Source organism: Tenrec ecaudatus, chromosome 8 (genome assembly GCF_050624435.1).
Source record: "Tenrec ecaudatus isolate mTenEca1 chromosome 8, mTenEca1.hap1, whole genome shotgun sequence".
NCBI lineage: Eukaryota > Metazoa > Chordata > Mammalia > Afrosoricida > Tenrecidae > Tenrec > Tenrec ecaudatus.
This window is the reverse complement of record NC_134537.1, coordinates 145,947,393-145,963,956: the sequence shown is the minus strand read 5'-3', so window position 1 is coordinate 145,963,956 and position 16,564 is coordinate 145,947,393. Positions and strand designations below refer to the sequence as shown.

Here is a 16,564-nt window from a genome sequence, read left to right as displayed (position 1 = left end):
ATGGCGGTGGGCCCCGGAGGGACCTCAGCGCCGGCAGTGGAGGCACCGCCGCCCCAGGTGGAGGCGCCGCCGCCCCAGGTGGAGGCGCGCACCTCGGAGCCCAGCTCGGTGAGCGCCAAGCGAGGGGCGAGAGGGGCGTGGGGTCCGAGCGAGGGAAAAGATAGGAACCCCCCCCAAAAAAAGAAAAGAGCCTTGGGCCCCCGCGCGGGGGTGCGCGTGGGAAGAGCTTCCCGCGCCCAAAGACCTGGGGCACTTGGTCGCAGCCCCTGAACTCACCCAGGGTCGCCCGGCTTGGAGGGTGTTGCGCTCAAGTCTTCTCAGCTGCCCTTCCTGGGAGTGGACAAGCTGAAGCTAGTCTAGAGCCCTAGAAAGCCTCTCTGAGCCAATCAGCCCCGGGTGAGTGTGGGGAAACTGAGTCCTCCCAAAGCAAGCTCGGCAAGGGAGGTTACTGGCCGGATTCCTTCGCTCAGGGGAACCATGGCCAGTCTCTAGTCTGCTCCCTGTCCTCTTGATGTCTGAGCGGCCTGGGTAGCAAACTTTACGGGGTCAGCAAGGAGGCTGCCTCCTCCCGGCCGGTCTCCCTCTATACCCTGCCTTTGCTCAAGCGCCAGTCTCTCTCCGAAAGGACGCTTCTCCAGGTTCACGGGTGAGGCTGGTGGGGAGGCAGCGTGTCTTCCACTCTGTATGGAGGCGGATTCTCTGTACAATTTCCAGATGGGGCTCCTTTGGAAAGGGTACCTGCCAGGGAGGGAACAGAAGAACCCTGGGCTGCCTGTGTGGCACCAATGCCCAAGCAAGCTCTCTGCCATGGAGTCGGTGCCGACTGCTGCATGGGACTGGGTAGAATAGGAGTAGAAAGTCCTGCGCTTCTCCTGCAGAACAGGAGCAGTGGTTCCAACTCGACACCTTGCAGAGCTCATTTTTTGTGACTTCGCTTGGTGATGCCTCTTCTGGACTCAGTGCGTCCTCTCAGACACCTCAGAGCAAAGAGCTGTACCCCCCCTCCCCGAAAAGGACAGGAGACAAGAAGCTCATGAGAAAATTCACTCCCCATGGAAATGTGGGGGAGGGGTGGGGGGTTAATGACAACAGGAAAAAAACACAGTGAAGTTACAACCCCCTGAGAATAATGTATGAGGGGGTTTCAAAATGCTCGTGGTAAAATGGAATTTTTCCACTAACTTTTTAAAAAAGAGATGCGGACACGTCATCTGGACAAGGGAGGCGTCCATGTGAGGTTCAAAGGGTGTCCTTCCATGAACTTTGGAAGCTCCCTCATACATTGTTCCCATTTCACAGGTGAGGAAACAAGTTCCAGGACTTGAGGTCACATAGCCTAGGTGGTCGCACAAAGCTAGACATGGCTGAAGCCAGATAGGCACACAAGCTTGTCTGACTATAAAATAATATATCACTCAGCAGGTGAAATGGTCAAGACTCTAAGGTTGTGTCCTTAATTTCAGCTGAAATGTCTTTTTCTATCTTATGGATGCTTTCCAGGCGCTAGAAACCTGCTGGACACATTCTGAGAGAAACATGAGTCTGGTTATGGGAGTGGGGAGGGCTGTCAGGGTGGGGTTTTCCCCATCTGAAAGTTCAGCGAGAAGCTGAACTAATGTGCGCACACATTTCAGAAAAAGAGACCACATCCTGCCCCGAGTGTGAGCTTCTCCTAAGGCAGGAGAATGTGCAGAGGATGTGATAAACCCTTATCTGGAGGACCTTCCCTTCAAAAGGACCGAGTGGGCATCCTGCGAGATAGCACAGTGAGAATGGCCGGAGTCCTTTCCACGCCCCTGCCTACCCCCAACAGTCGGCTGAGAGACAAGGATTCCCAGCATCTTCGGAAGACAGAACCCTACACGGAGTCTTCTTGGCCATTTAGTCCTTCAACAAATACCTACCAAAGCCAAACATCAGCAAGTGGGGACATCGCAGTGAATAAAACAGTCGCGGCCTGTGCTCTCGGAGACCTTACTTTCTGGCCAGGTGAAGCAGCAAGTTTGATGGGACGCAGATCTGGCTGGTCAAGAAGGCCTCGCTAAGGAGGTGGCATTTAAGCTGAGACCTGAATGGAAAGGAAGAGCCTGCCAGGCAGAAGGACAGGGATGTGCCAAGGCTCTGAGGTAGCAACAGGCTGAGGAAGAGGAGTTTGAGGCATAGGAATGCGGTCCCCACGGCTAGGATGAGGAGCTCAGGTGCATTGTGGGCTGGTAGCCATCAGGTCAGCAGTTCTAAGCCACCAGTCCACTCTAAGGGAGAAAGATGAGGCTTTCTGCTCCCATGAAGAGTTGCAATCTCAGAAGCCGCCAAGAGCAGTTCTGCCCTGTCCTGTAGGATTGGTATGAGCCGGCATCGACTCAACCGCAGTGAGTGAGTGAGTGAGTGAGTGAGTGAGTGAGTGAGTGAGTGAGTGAGTGAGTGAGTGAGTGAGTACCATGGCTGGAGAAGAGCTAAGTGAGGTGGGAAAGGGGTGGGGCCGATCAGCAGACTGTCGTTGAAACTGTCAAGGGACACTGTTGGAGGATTTTAAGCAGAGAAGACACAGTCTGATTAAAATTTTAAGATCGCTCAGGCTGCTGGATGTCAAAGCAGGGGCATAGGAGCACGGAAGGTCAAGGTCCTTTGAAAGCTCGCACTGTGGGAAAGAGCCATCCAAGATGAGTCAGGGGCCTGAGCCCGAATGGACAGTGGGGTCATTTGATGCCATGAGGAATTAGCTTAAACAATGGAATGGAAGTCCAGAGGGGTGTCTTGGCCACGCTAAACTGAGATGCCTGCTAGCCATCTCTGGGGGCTGAGGTAGGTCGTCAAATATCCAAAACTCGAGGTTGCTGCTCATTGACACAGTGACAGCCACCATGGGCTCAGTCCGAGGAACCATTATGAGGATGGTGCGGGACAGGCAGTGTGTAGTTCTGTGGTGCCCGGGGTCACTCGGGTCCGAACGACTCAGTGGCACCTAACAGTAACAGTGGAGTTTGCTGGACAGAGATGTGGGGCCAGTGACAGTTAGTTGGGGAGTTACATTGTTCAGCAGTAACCTGGCCCACAGCCAGAGCTCGGCAGAGAGATGTGCTGTGCTCCCTGCCCCCAGGTGTAAATACTCTCCCCAGGTATGATTTCCAGCTGCCAGGGGCCCTACAATGGGTGTGTAAAACTCTGGAACTTTTTACTGCCCAGTTCTCCGATCTTCTGCCCCATTGGCTCATCATAACAACCCAAGGAAGTGGCCTCGAAGCGAGGAGGAAAGCAAGGCTTGGCAAGAGAAAGTGCCTTGTTCACGGCCACGTGCAGGGCTGGGTGGCAAAGAAAGGGCACCAGCCCAGGCCTCCTGACCACTGGTGCATTCTTGCTGACCTGAAATTTGCAGTAAGCCGCAGAGGGAAGCGGCAGGGGGAACGCCAGGAAGAACTTCCCCTTGGTAAGGTTTAGGAGGTCATAGTGAAGAATTTCTCTTCTCCCTGCTAATGTCCCTTGAGAATAAGTCAGGACAAAGCAGGACCGAGAGAAAGCCGGACATGTCACGGGGACCCCGTCTCAGGATGCTTGGGGGAGTCCCAGGTTTCGGGAGCTGTTGTGTGCCTGCGGGTGAGGACCTAGCTCCCGTGTCTCCCCCAGGACAGCAGAGCCGGCCGCCTCTCATTCTGTACCAAGCTGTGCTATGGCATTGGTGGAGTCCCCAACCAGGTGGCTTCCAGTGCCACGGCCTTCTACCTGCAGCTTTTCCTGCTCGACGTGGCACAGGTAAGGAAGCGCCCAGTCCAGGGCGGTCTGCTCCCTGACTGGTTCTTCCACCTCCCCACCATGCGTCAGTCATCATCCTTGGTAGATAGCATCGCTGACCCAAGCCAGCCAGAAAGTTAACGGTGGTCCAAGGCAGCCTCCTTAAGGATGTGCCCTGAGGCTCTGTTTGTAATGGGGAAATGGGGGACAGCCCTGGACTGCATCCACCTTAGGAGCCCCGGTGAGGGCTCAGCTGCTAACTGAAAGGGAGGAAAGCGAGTTCTAGAGAAGAGCGTATACACAGATCCCCTTTTAACAAAGCAAAGACACGTGCTGTGTTTCTGTGTGCATGTCTGTCTGGCTCATAGAAACATAAGCAGAGCATTATGGAAAAAGACCCAGATAAGGTTGGCTACAGGTGGGGGGGGGATGGTGGGGAGAAAGAGAGAAGCATTCCCCGCCCCCCAATAAGATGTATGTTTTGTTTTATTTTTAATGACACTAATACAATTCCATTGGCGTAAAATGATGAATCCGAAATGCATTGCGAGGATGACCAGATGTTTCTGGTGGTTTTCTCCGGGTGGTGACGTTTCAGATGAGCTTGGCCTGCTGTTTTTCTGTTCTGTTAGAATGTCCCTAATAGGGAGTGCGCCTCGGTCAATACACTGTTTTCCTTGTGAAACACCAAGTCTACCTGACTGTCAGCCTCCTGGGTGGGCCCCACACATCCTCTCCAAAGGCGTAGCTTCCTGGGTTAGGGTCCTGGCAGGGAAGCCCAATGGCCCAGTATACGGAGGCTTCCTTCCAGCAGGCAGACAGCCTCCACAACCCCCTCTCTTCTGTCCCCTCCCTGGTTCATTTCAGATCCCTGCTGCCCAGGTGTCACTTGTCTTGTTTGGAGGGAAGGTGTCTGGGGCAGCTGCCGACCCTGTGGCTGGGTTCTTCATCAACAGAAGCAGGAGGACAGGGTCTGGACGGCTCATGCCCTGGTGAGCAGCCACCCACCCCTCGCCCTGAGGTCTCCACATTTGTCCCAGCCCTGTTTCCTAGTGCCACACCCCATGGATTGTTAGTGGCTGAGACTGGAGATGAGATGAGGTCAGGGACCCTTTAGGGGACTCCCCTCTCGAGGCAGCACAGGGCTGGGTTGAGCCTCCAAACCCCGGTTCACAGTGCTGCCAGGTTGGCCAGGAAGCCATGGGAGGTCTCAGAAGAGCTGCAGCTGGCTTGTCCTTCAGGGTCCTCAATAGAGGACCAAGAACACAAGAGCCAGCAGTGAATGACTCCCTCCACTGCCTGCCATGCCCATGCGACCCCCCACCCAGAGCTGCCCCTCACTTCCCCGTGTGCCCACTGACTCTCACGCTGAGAGCCCAAGCCCAGGGCTCCTCCAAGGGCAGAGGGCTTTGTGCCCCAAAGGGGTGAGGGTGCTTCAGGTCCTGCCCTTGACACACTCGTCCCAGTGTTGAGGGGTGTACCCCCTCCCTGTGCTTCTGCAGGGTGCTGGGTTGTACACCTTTCATCGCCTTGGCCTACTTCTTCCTCTGGTTCCTGCCCCCCTTCACCACCCTTCGCGGCCTCTGGTACATGACCTTCTACTGCCTGTTCCAGGCCCTGGCCACGGTGAGTAGTCACGCGCTGCCTTGGTGATCTAGGGCTGCTGGAACTGACATACCACACCTGGGTGACTTTAACAAACAACATTGTTTTTCTCCGTCTGTGTGGCCAGACATCCCAATTCAGAGTGCTGGCTCTCGGGGAGGGCTTTCTCTCGGCGCTGGAGGAAGGTCCTTGTCTCTCCCAATTCAGCTTCCCGGCTCCTTAGGGACAGTCCAGCACACCATCCCAAGGGGTGTAAATCAACTCTGAAATATGTAAATCCAATATGAGTGAGACTCGAGGCCAGACTCTTCTTCATCAGAGAACCTATAAAATCTAGAAGACAAGTTGTCTGCCTTCAGTGTACCAAGGTGGGATGGGGACAAGGTAAACATTTCCACTACCACTGGGAGGAATTAGAGGGCAAGAAGGGATCCTGGGCTCCAAGAAAGTCCCAAAGCAATTTACATTCGCTCTCCAAGATTGAAAATGCATAACTCTGTGTCCTTTGGGACCATCGCTGAGTGTTGGCCAGCAGGTAGTCTCAGTTAAGACCTCTCAGTCCCGGGCTTCAGCTCTGCCACCCAAGCCCACTTGGGTAGCAACTCTGCTCCCTCAACTTGGGACGCTCTTCTTCTACCAGCCCAGCAATGGTGACCCTGCCTCCTGGCTCCCAGCAAGTTGGTTCTTCCACCCCTTAGGCAAGGCAGCCTGACTCAACTTTGAGCAGTCGTCCCCACCCCACTCTCTGTACCCTCTCCCCCTTTAATGGCAACTTCCTACTCTTAACCCTGGTGAAGATAACTCTGGAACCCAGGAGGCTGGGTGCCCACTCTACCACCCAGACTGTCTCTTTCCAACAGTGCTGCTGACCCACTCCAGGAAGCCCGAGGCTTTTCTTGGGGCAACAAGTATATACAGTTCCCTTCCTGAAGAAGTCAAGAGACAACAAGCTCTTCCTCCCTTCCCTCCCTCCTTTCCTTGCTTCTTCCGTCTCTTACAGTCCAAGGGGAGAAGTTCTCTACTGTGGTCTTTGGTTAGTTCCATCAGTCATAGGCTTAATCTCTTTAAGAGTGTGTAGCATTTCTGTGGTGAAAATTCTGTGTGTCCTTAGTTTGTACAACAGAATTTTTTTAATCTTCCCATTTGGTTTGCATTTTGCACAGTGCATTGTTTGATTGGCACGTACTTTGCATATCATACAATTCATTTGTTCAGCACAGTTCATTTTTTAAAATCTTTTTATTAGGGGCCCATACAACTCTTATCACAATCCATCCATCCATCCATTGTGTCAAGCACCTTTGTACATTCTTTGCCCTCATCATTCTCAGAACATTTGTTCTTCACTTAAGCCTTTGGTATCAGCTACTCATTTTCACCCCCTCCCTTTCGCTCTCCCCTCCCTCATGAACCCATGATAATTTATAAATTATTATTATTTTGTCACGTCTTACACTGTCCGACATCTCCCTCCCTTCACTCACTTTCACAGTTCATTTTTAAGCTTACCCTTTTCTCCTGACCTTTTACTGTAAGTGACAAGAAGTCACATGACGCCTTTAAGATCCTGCTTAAAAAAAAAAAAAAAGATCCTGCTTAAAGATCTCATTGACCAGAAATCCAAGTTCATCACGTATAAGGAAGGTCTACTTTCTATCGAGCATTTCCGTGATTTTCCCCTGCATGGAAGGCATCAGGGTGTCTAATCACCTGTCCATCCTTGCCTTAAAGACTCACCTAAAGCACATTAAAAGTCCACATTCTAGCAACCTTTTGATGCTGGTCTCCTATGCATTCGCTAAGACGAGACTTTCCCTCCTCATTTCCTTCTAAACCCTCACCAGAAGTGAAGGTTTGAATTGTCTATAATTCTACAACTGCCTCATCGAGGTAAGCTAGGCTTTTGCTGCTAAGCACCTTAAAACATTCCCAATTCCAAAAGCACGCACACATGTTAGTGTCTGTTAGAGCACACCTCCAGTTCCTGGCATCACATCGTGTTTTAGGTAGTCAGTGCTGCTGGTCCAGAAATGCCCCCACATGCAGGGCTTTAACAATCAAATCTATTTTAGGGGTTAGAAGCCTGAATTCAGGGTGGTGGTTCCAGAGCAAGGCTTTCTCTGCCAGCTCCTGGGAAGGTCTCTTCAGCTCCTGCTGCTGGTGCTGCTTCTTCTTTTTAAACAGTTTTATTGGCATATAATTCACATATCAAACGATCCAGTAATCCAGCCATATTTAGAAGAGTTGTCCAGTCATCACCACAATCAATTTGAGAACATTTTCTTCGTTCTTGTACTCCTCATTATTAGCTCCCCATATCCCCCCAACCTCCCCTGTCATGTCCCAAAGAACCATTAGTCCAGTTACTGTCTCTATAGATGATCTACCTATCCTGGATCCCGTATACAGAAAAACCTACCAAAAAGTAAAACAGAGAAAAATCACAATCAGAAGGAAAATATTAAAAACCAGAACTAATTTAAAATGGGTCCAAAGAAAGAATAAATGAAAGGGTGTTCAATTTTAACCTCACTGCATCTGCAGTCATCCACTTTCCAGTGCTCTCTGCATGACAGCCAGGCTGCTCACACCCCTGATGTATGGTCAAGAGATGTATTTCCCCTTCACTTTTTTTTAACTGAAAGAACTTTAAAATGGGCCAAAAGGAATATCAAATATGACATTTTAACCTAACAACAGCTATCATAATCGACTTTACAATTCTTTCAGTCTGATAGCAAGGGCATTCACATCGCTGCACTATGGTCAGAGGGGAGTCTCCTGAGGCTTAATCCAGGTGTGGACCCTACAAATGGATTGTGGGCTTCCACTGTCATCCGGAGCCTCTGCAAACCATGTGTTCACAATTAAAACTCTGATACCATTCCCTCCTTCTGATTTGGAATCGATTGACAATCCTTGGATCACACAGGCTTGGTGTGCTTCTTCCATGTGGACTTAGTTGATGCTATTTCTTGGGTTTCATGGAGATCTCCATGTGTTTGACATCTCAAGATACATGCCACATGAATCCTGTCTCATTAACCCAAAACAAAGGCTACCCATTCCCAAATGAGATTATAACTCCAGGCAGAGATATTTAGAGCTCAAATTTTGGGGAAATATAACTCCATTTATAATACCCACCACGGGCCTGGACTTGAAAGCCATTGCTGGCCAGTGGGTACTGGGACGTGGAGAGTGGTAGGTGGTCAGAAAGAACTAGCTGCCCTGGCCTGCACACAGTGACAGGAAGACTGCTAGTACCTACTCTGGACACTCTGTCCCCGGCAGTTCTTCAGCCAGTCCCTCTTGCTGGGGGACCCAGAGTGGACAGGGCAGCTAGAGCCTCAATCTTCTCAAGCTGGAGCACCCTGGGGTGGGGATTTGCCCAGGCAGTGGGACCATCCTAAGCCCTGCCTCGCCCACCGCAGTTCTTCCAGGTCCCTTACACGGCGCTCACCATGTTCCTGACCTCTTGCCCCAAGGAGAGAGACTCGGCCACCGCATACCGTGAGTGTGGGCGGGTCAGAACAGGAGAGGAAGTGGGCTTTGGGATCCTGCGGCACCAGCGTGGACATCGGTGGCTGCTGTGTCCCCAGGGATGACTATGGAGATGGCAGGGACCCTGATGGGAGCCACTGTCCACGGACTCGTCGTGTCTGGCGCCCATGCGCCCCACAGATGCAAAGAGGCCGTGCTCCTGGGGCCTGGTAGCATCTCCCCTAATGCGGTGAGTGCCCGGGTGACCGGAACCCATGAGAACCACTCTGCAGGGTCACCCCTTTCCTCTTCGGGCTCGTCTTCTCCCCCCAGGGGGGCCCAACTCTGCGCCCACGTCACGTTCTCTTTCCTTTCCTACACCTCTCACTGAGTGGAGGACCCCCATGCCTGGGGCAATCCCAAATCCTGCCGGGTCCCCTCTCAAGATAAAATAATAGACAGGCAGGCACATGGTGGCATGTGGGCCTGCAAGTGGCAGGGCAGCCAGAGAAGGCCACAGGGTGGTCCACTGTCTGGGCAGAGGCCCTCCTACCGCCCACCCTCCAGCCCGGCCCCCATCCCGTGTGAGGAAGTGACGAGGAGCCCCCAGCTTTCCTCTCCACTCCGAGCAGATGGGTCCTTTTCCGCAGAGGAAGCACCCTTAGCCAGAGGGGACATCAACTTCTTTGCCCCACCCCTTTCCTGAAGCAAATGCAATCAATAGCCTCCAGACACCTGTCAATCATCACCCTTTCCTCCTCTGCAAGCCCCTCCCCAGCTCCCCACTCCCCCATGCCCAAAGCCTGTCTGCTCTCTGAGGAGCTGGTTACACAGTGGTTAGCGTTGGGCTGCAGTCTGCAAGGTGGGTTGTTTGAAACCACCAGCTGCTCCCCTGGAGAACGACAGGGCTTTCTACCCGGTGTACAGAGTAACCCACAGGGCAGTTCTACCCTGCCCGCTAGAGTCACTGGGAGCCGGCCTCGCCTTGATGGCAGAGTTTGATGGTTTCTGTCTGTCCTTCATGTCCAGCTCTTCTGGAATCCCTTCACTCACTGCCTCCCTCTACCACCTCTCCTTGCACCCGCACCTTCCCACGACCCCCTCTTCTGCATCAGCTTCTAGCCATCCCGTGCCCCCAGCACAGCCAGGGTCGCATTTCAGAAGGATAAAGTGGAGCTTGTGGAGGGCTGGCTCTGGGAGACATGTTTGGTGTGGCCCTTTATTTCTCCCCAACCCTATCTTAGGGCTTTCCCCATTGGCTCCCAAGTCCAGCCTTGACCTGAGCATGGACTGGGAAGTGGGGTGGCCCTCACGGTCGGCAGGTCAGCACTTGGCACAAGCTGCCCCTCCCCAGGTTTGATTTACAAATAGGCAGAAAGCTGTGTGGTTCTGCCAGCGGCCCTGGCATCAGCAGGGACGTACTAGGCACACTCGTGCACCCCTCCCAGATGTCCTGATACAGCCATTCTGGGCATGGAACCAGGCCTTCGGGGGTTCTGATCCCTGCCATGCTCTGGTGTGGGTGGCACGGAGATAATACCACAAGCATCCTTGTGCCCTAAGGCCCTTTGAAGCAGACATCACAACTTACAAAGAGTTTGCCCCTCCAGAGTTTTCTCCGGGGCCAGCTACAAAATCTGTGGACTTTAGCCCGGGGGGGTGGGGGTGGGGTGGGCGGGTAGCAGTCACAAATCAGGTTGCTAACGGCAGGGTCAGCATTTCAAAACCAGCGGCCAGTCCTCAGAAGAAAGATGAGGCTTTTTCTCTTTTTTCACTCCCATAAAGAGTTACAGTCTTGGGAACCCACAAGGGCATTTACGGAGTGTCCTGTAGGGTCGCCATGAGTTCAGATCAACGCGATGGCAGTGAGTTTGTTTGTGGGGAAGTGGCGCTTCCCTGCCCACAGGTCTCCCGTGGCCCCAAGCAAAGGATTACTACCTCCCAGCTCCAGACATGCCGGGCACCTTAATGAGGGTAGTAACAGTTCCCTTTAACTCAGGCACCCACAAGTGGTACATGGCACTGCCAGCTGGGGTGGAAAGGCTGCCTGGTACCCTTGCATGACCCACATCCAGGCCTTGCTCAAGGCGGATGCCTATGGAATGCAGGCCATCTACATGATCACCACCTTGTGGCCTGGTCTGGAGGTCATCCAGGGGCGGGAGGTCAGGTGGAGCCCAGGAGGGTGCGAGAGGCTGGAGGGTGAGAGATCAAGAGACCATCCCAGGGAGGGGCCGTTGTCCACAGACTCCACTTACAAAACACACACACCGGTTCCACGATAAGATGATTGAGAATTTGAAGACAGGGACCCAAACAAACTAACAAAAAACAAGCCCGGTGCTATCCAGTTGCCGGAGACTCTCGGCTGTCTGTATAGGGTTTCCACAAGACTGTGAACTTTATGGGAGCAGACAGCCTCAGCTTTCTCACCTAGAGGCAGTCAGTGGGATGAGAAGACACTTGTGGGTTTGAACTGCTGACCTAACTCACTGTATCACCTGGGCTTCTTGGAGACCATGCCAGCAGGCCATTCAGTGCAGGGGTCTGTGGACACTGGCTCTGCTTAGCCCTCGCCCTCTCTTCTCACGCCTCACTCCCACCCCAAGGCAACTTCTGTCCAGCCCTGGGTGACTGCCACTCCCCTGCCTTCCCCTGAATGGCAGGCAGCATTATTTCTGTTTTTTCCTCTGACCTGGGTCACCGTGCCTAACTCAAAACTCACCCTTCTGACTCAGAGCCACTCTGCAGGGCAGGGTAAAAACTGCCCCCGTGGGTTTCAGAAAGGAACTCTCTCCTGGAACAGAAAACCTCATCTTTCTCCCATGGAGCAGCTGGTGGTTTTGAACTGCCTACCTCACCATTAGCAGCCCAACGGGTAACTCCTAAGGCGCTAGGGCTCCTCATGCCCCATGCTGGGCTGTAACTGTGCTTTGGAGTCATTTTCCAGCACCGTCGTGACTGAGGCCCTGACGGTGAGTAGACAGGGCACTCACTCCTCTGTGTAACTGCAGGGGCTGGCACGCACAAGTCAACAGCAGAAATCGTTTTCTTACAAACCTGTGAGTGAGGATGTGAGAGCCAGCTGCCCTGGGCCCCGGGCCCCGCAGGGGGCATGGATGCCCCTGTGCACAGAAGAGGCGGAAGGGCATGTGGTGACTCAGCATGGGCTGAGTCCTTAGATTTGGGGGTGACTGGGACCAGAGGTTTGGGCGGAGGGCCACTCTGTTCCCATGGGTCAGAGCCCTGACCACCCCAGGTCTGTCCTGTCCCCCAGATGCGTCTGTACTCTGTGGCAGCTGCCCTAGTGGCAGTGACTTATCCTGTTTGCACCATCCTTCTACACCTGGGCGTGAAGGAGCGGCCAGGTATGGAGGGCAGAGGGAAGCCTGGTTACAGGAGCTGGGGGAGGGCTCCTCTTGGGGTGGGTTTTGGTTTGGAACTCTGCCAAGCCAAGGTGTCCCCATTCTGTGTTGTAGACCCCTCCCCTCCAGCCACAGGGGAAGGCCTGAGCTTCCTGGCTGGGCTGGGCCTCACTGTCCGGCACCCACCCTACCTGAAGCTGGTCATCTCCTTCCTGTTCATCTCGGCCGCCGTTCAGGTACCTCCGGCCTGGCTGAGCCTGTGCAGGTGCAGGCACATGATTAGGCCTGAGTCTCAATAGGGGAAGTGACCGGGGCATAGAGAGGCTGGTGCTGGTAGAGAGACACCAAGACCGGGCTTGGGGGCATTGCGGGAGGTGGGGGGTGGATCAGGCATGAACCTAGCAGAGTCTGGGGTGGTTTCCCCAAATTTAGTCAGGCTCACCCGATCCTAGTTATGGGTGGGGTAGGAATGGTGTGATGTCTTGCTGGGATGAATGCCCTCTGAGGGGAAGGGGTCTCAGAGAAGAGGCCAGGCTTGAGGCCAGAGCTTGCTTACTAGGGGAACTCTGCCATCCCCTTTCACGCCCACCTGCCTGTCCCTTTCCAGGTGGAACAGAGCTACCTGGTCCTGTTCTGTACCCATGCCTCACGGCTCCAGGACCATGTCCAGAGGCTGGTGTTGACCATCTTGGTGAGGAGCCTGCAGTGGTGAGGCAGACCCCTTGGGGGGTGGGGGGCGCGCTGAGAAGTCTGGGAGCCACACGTGAGTGGCCAGAGCTCTGGAGGTGAACATTCCAGGTTGTCACCGGCATCCCAGCAGAGAGCCACCCAGGTTCACGCCAGGGTTTGAGGGCCGTCTCCAAGTTTGGCGCTGGCCAGGGCAGCTCGTGACTGGCAGCCGTGGGGCGGTGTGTTCACAGGTGTCGGCCGTGCTGAGCACCCCGTTGTGGGAGTGGATTCTCCAGCGGTTTGGGAAAAAGACCTCGGCCTTCGGGATCTGCGTGAGTGGCCAGGAAGCACGGCCTGGGCACAGGGCATTGTGGATCATGAGCCACCTGGGGCCCGGGGGCTGGGTTTGTGTTCCCCAGCACAGGCCTGGCACAGGATGCAGGGGGCCATTGCGGCGAGCACAGTGGCACAGGCAAAGGGATCAGCTCGTGCGTCTGTCTCCCCAGATGATGGTGCCCTTCGCCATCTTGTTGGCTGCCGTGCCCACGGCTCCCGTGGCCTATGTCGTGGCCTTCGTGTCTGGTGTGAGCATCGCTGTGTCCCTGCTGCTGCCCTGGTAGGATACCCCTGCCCCACAGCATCCTTTGTCCCAGGGCCGCGTGCTTGTGTGGGAATGCGGGCACAGTATTGCCCAGCTCTCTGTGGGCTGGGGATACGGCCCACTTGGTCTCAGCCCCGAGGGCTCACAGCCTGGTGGTCCCAACCTCGCAGCCCCCCTCCCCCAGGTCCATGCTGCCGGATGTGGTGGATGCTTTCCAGCTGCAGCACCAGTGTGGCCCGGGCCTGGAGACCATCTTCTACTCCTCCTATGTCTTCTTCACCAAGCTCTCCGGCGCAGGGGCTCTGGGCATCTCCACACTCAGTCTTGAGTGAGTCCCAGGTGGGGTGAGGGGGGTGGAAGAAGGGGGTCTCAAAGCCACAAAAGAATTGTGGTGTAAGTAAAAAGCAAAGCTCCTTCCAGCCAGCTGGGGATCACCCAGGTCTGCTCCCAAGCTCTACTCTGGGGAGAGGAGGGAGACCACTGCCCCCAGTTTTCTCTGTGCACATGACTGAGACTTTGAGGGGCTATATGCTCATTCTGAGGCCCCCCAACTCCCACACTGTTTTATGTGCCCCAGGCCAGTCTATCCCGTCAACCATCTCCTCCACCACCACTAGGCTGTGTCTGGGTTTTGGAGTGTCCTGAGGCGGGGTATCTGGGGCCTTTCTAGCCAGAGACCGGCGTGGCGAGGATCTGGCTGGGATGAGCAACCAGGCGCTGTCTCCCCAGGTTTGCAGGGTATGAGGCCGGAGCCTGTGAGCAGGCAGAGCAGGTGGTGGTGACCCTCAAGGTGCTCATCGGAGCCGTGCCCACCTGCATGATCCTCACTGGCTTGTGTATTCTCCTGGTCAGCCCCACCCCGCCGGTGCCCCGCCAGGAGCCTTCCCGCCAGCTGAGCCTTCGGAGGTGGGCATCCCACACATGGTGCACACAGCAGGGCCACCCCCCAGAGAGGGGCACAGTTGAGCAGTCCTGGCTTTTGGAGACACTCCCTGTCCTTAGCTTCAGCGATTTCTTGGACCCTGGGTTTTCTCCCCTCCTACTTCTAGCCTTGACTCCCCATTGGATGATGGTATCTTGGGGCTCCCTCAGCATGTTCTCCGCAGCCCCCTGGGCAACCTTGTTTGACCTCAGCTCTGCTTGTGAGCTGGCAACTCTGGAGGCTGCCCCTCCTGCCACCTCGCCTCCTTCGAGTCCCACATAGCCACCTTGGATTTGGACATTTCCATCCAAGTTCCACTAGCCTGTCAATCTCCGCCATTCCCAAAGTCATCTTCTCCTTCCCCACATTGGCGCTTCCTCCTGGGTTTTCTCAGAGAAGGGCACACCACCCACTCTCCTCTCCCACAAACCGCACTGAGCACTCACGTCCGGCTTCCCAGCAGGGTTATGTTTTAACTGCTTCTGTATTCCAAGGCCCACAGATGCCCCTACACACACACACACCCAGGCCTTAGACTCTTCAGCAGAGTAGCCCTAAGATGCTATTACTGCGGGGAAAGAGGGCAGGGGATGATGGCTTGGACAGACCCCCACCAGCACTCATCCTCCCCCGTGGCTTCTTTCCCTCAGGAGGACCAGTTACAGCCTTGCTTAAAGCCAGAGACTTCTGAGAGCAGGAAGAGCAGGGGCCAGCAGCATCTTCAGGGCCTGAAGGCTCCCTTCTTCCTCCACCCTTAGCGTCCCACCCAGAGGTGTGGGCCACAACTGGTCTTTCCTCAGGGAGTTAGGAAGGCTGCTGCTGCTGAGCCTGGCCTGGGCTCTAGGACCCCTGCCTGACCATGTCTTGCCTGTCAACCACAGACCACGCTGAATAAGTCCAAGACCCTGACTACCTATTTCCAGCATCCTTTGACCCTAGACTCTGGCTCCCTGTAGGAGCACTGGACCCTATAAGATACTTAGATGGCAGAGCTTGTCTGACAGGGGACAGATGGACACACCTGCTGGCCCTCCAGAGGGTCCACAAAGAAAGGCTGACCAACGCCAGAGGGATGGGTCGAGGGGCCATCCTGGGGCTGGCTGGTGGAGGGAGACTTGGTCAGGAGACAGCAGTGAGGACGTGGCAGCAGGCACTGGAGTTGCTGCTCGAGCCTTTCCTGTCTTTCACATAAGTCGAGGGCACTTTCTATACTTGGACAAACAGCTATGAAGCCACCTGATGTCTTTTTCTTTCCACTGAAGTTTATTTTGACAAAAGCAAATTAAAGGGTTTATCTGAGATGAGTTCTTGTCATACTTGAGTCACCTGGTGTGTCTGTCCAGGTATGGTTGGGTGCATCTTTTGGTAACTTCCTGGGAACTCCTGGTTACACAGTGGGAGGTGTGTGCTGTCACTGAACCTGGTTGTATCCCCAGGGTCTGACTGCGTTTTCTCAGACTGCAGAGACAAGAGTGGCCCAGGAAGCAGGCCATGGTGGCTCCTGTGTGGTAGGGCCTGAGCAGGGCATTGTGAACTCTGTTAGGCCCACAGATCCCAGCAGCTTGTGACTCCAGGAGTCGGGCACCTAAATGAGGACCCAGAGGGCACAGACTTGCTCTTCTAGTTGTTCCAGCCATTCCATGGGGCCAGCCGTCCAAACTACTGCCCAGGGCTAGGCACCCCACCACCACCCCGGTGCCTTCCCCTTTAGAACTACTGCTGCCGTATTCAGTGGCCACACTTCCCGAGACCCCCAGGGACTTGGCCAAGAGGAGGTGATGCAGCGGTGGACAGACAGGACACAAGCCCTGAGTGTCACTCAAAGCAGACTCTACCAGGGGAGGACCCGATAGAACCCTATGTGCAGGCCCCCAGGGGGGAAAGAGGGCTCTAAGCAGGAGGGACTGACAGGAAAGGGGGCCATCTTATGCAAAGGTCCAGGAGAATGCCCAGAACGGGAGGGAGGGCTTTGGCAGGGCAGGGAGATGGAGAAGCAGCTTTTGGTGAGACAGAGCAGGATCCATGGGGCCTGGGCCGTTGTGTCCTGGGTGATTCTGGAGCCCATCTGGAGGCCACAAACTGCACAAAGATGTCATCAGCACACACTAACCGACATCCACAGAGGGAGGGGCCCTGGTGGTCTAGTGGTTACACACTGGGCTGCAAACCGTGAGGCTGGCAGTTCGAAACCAC

The 16,564-nt window shown here is 54.8% G+C and overlaps 1 protein-coding gene across 1 annotated transcript; it reads left to right on the top strand.

The window, feature by feature from the left end:
• On the top strand, window positions 1-15,327 carry MFSD2B (MFSD2 lysolipid transporter B, sphingolipid). Its single transcript, XM_075557257.1, has 14 exons — window positions 1-108; window positions 3,622-3,747; window positions 4,594-4,718; window positions 5,229-5,352; window positions 8,766-8,844; window positions 8,934-9,064; window positions 12,092-12,182; window positions 12,294-12,415; window positions 12,787-12,870; window positions 13,100-13,180; window positions 13,355-13,464; window positions 13,634-13,777; window positions 14,179-14,359; window positions 15,253-15,327. Exons 1-14 carry the CDS (start codon window positions 1-3, stop codon window positions 15,325-15,327), a joined length of 1,581 nt encoding a protein of 526 aa, XP_075413372.1.
• The last annotated feature ends 1,237 nt before the right edge of the window (window positions 15,328-16,564 follow it).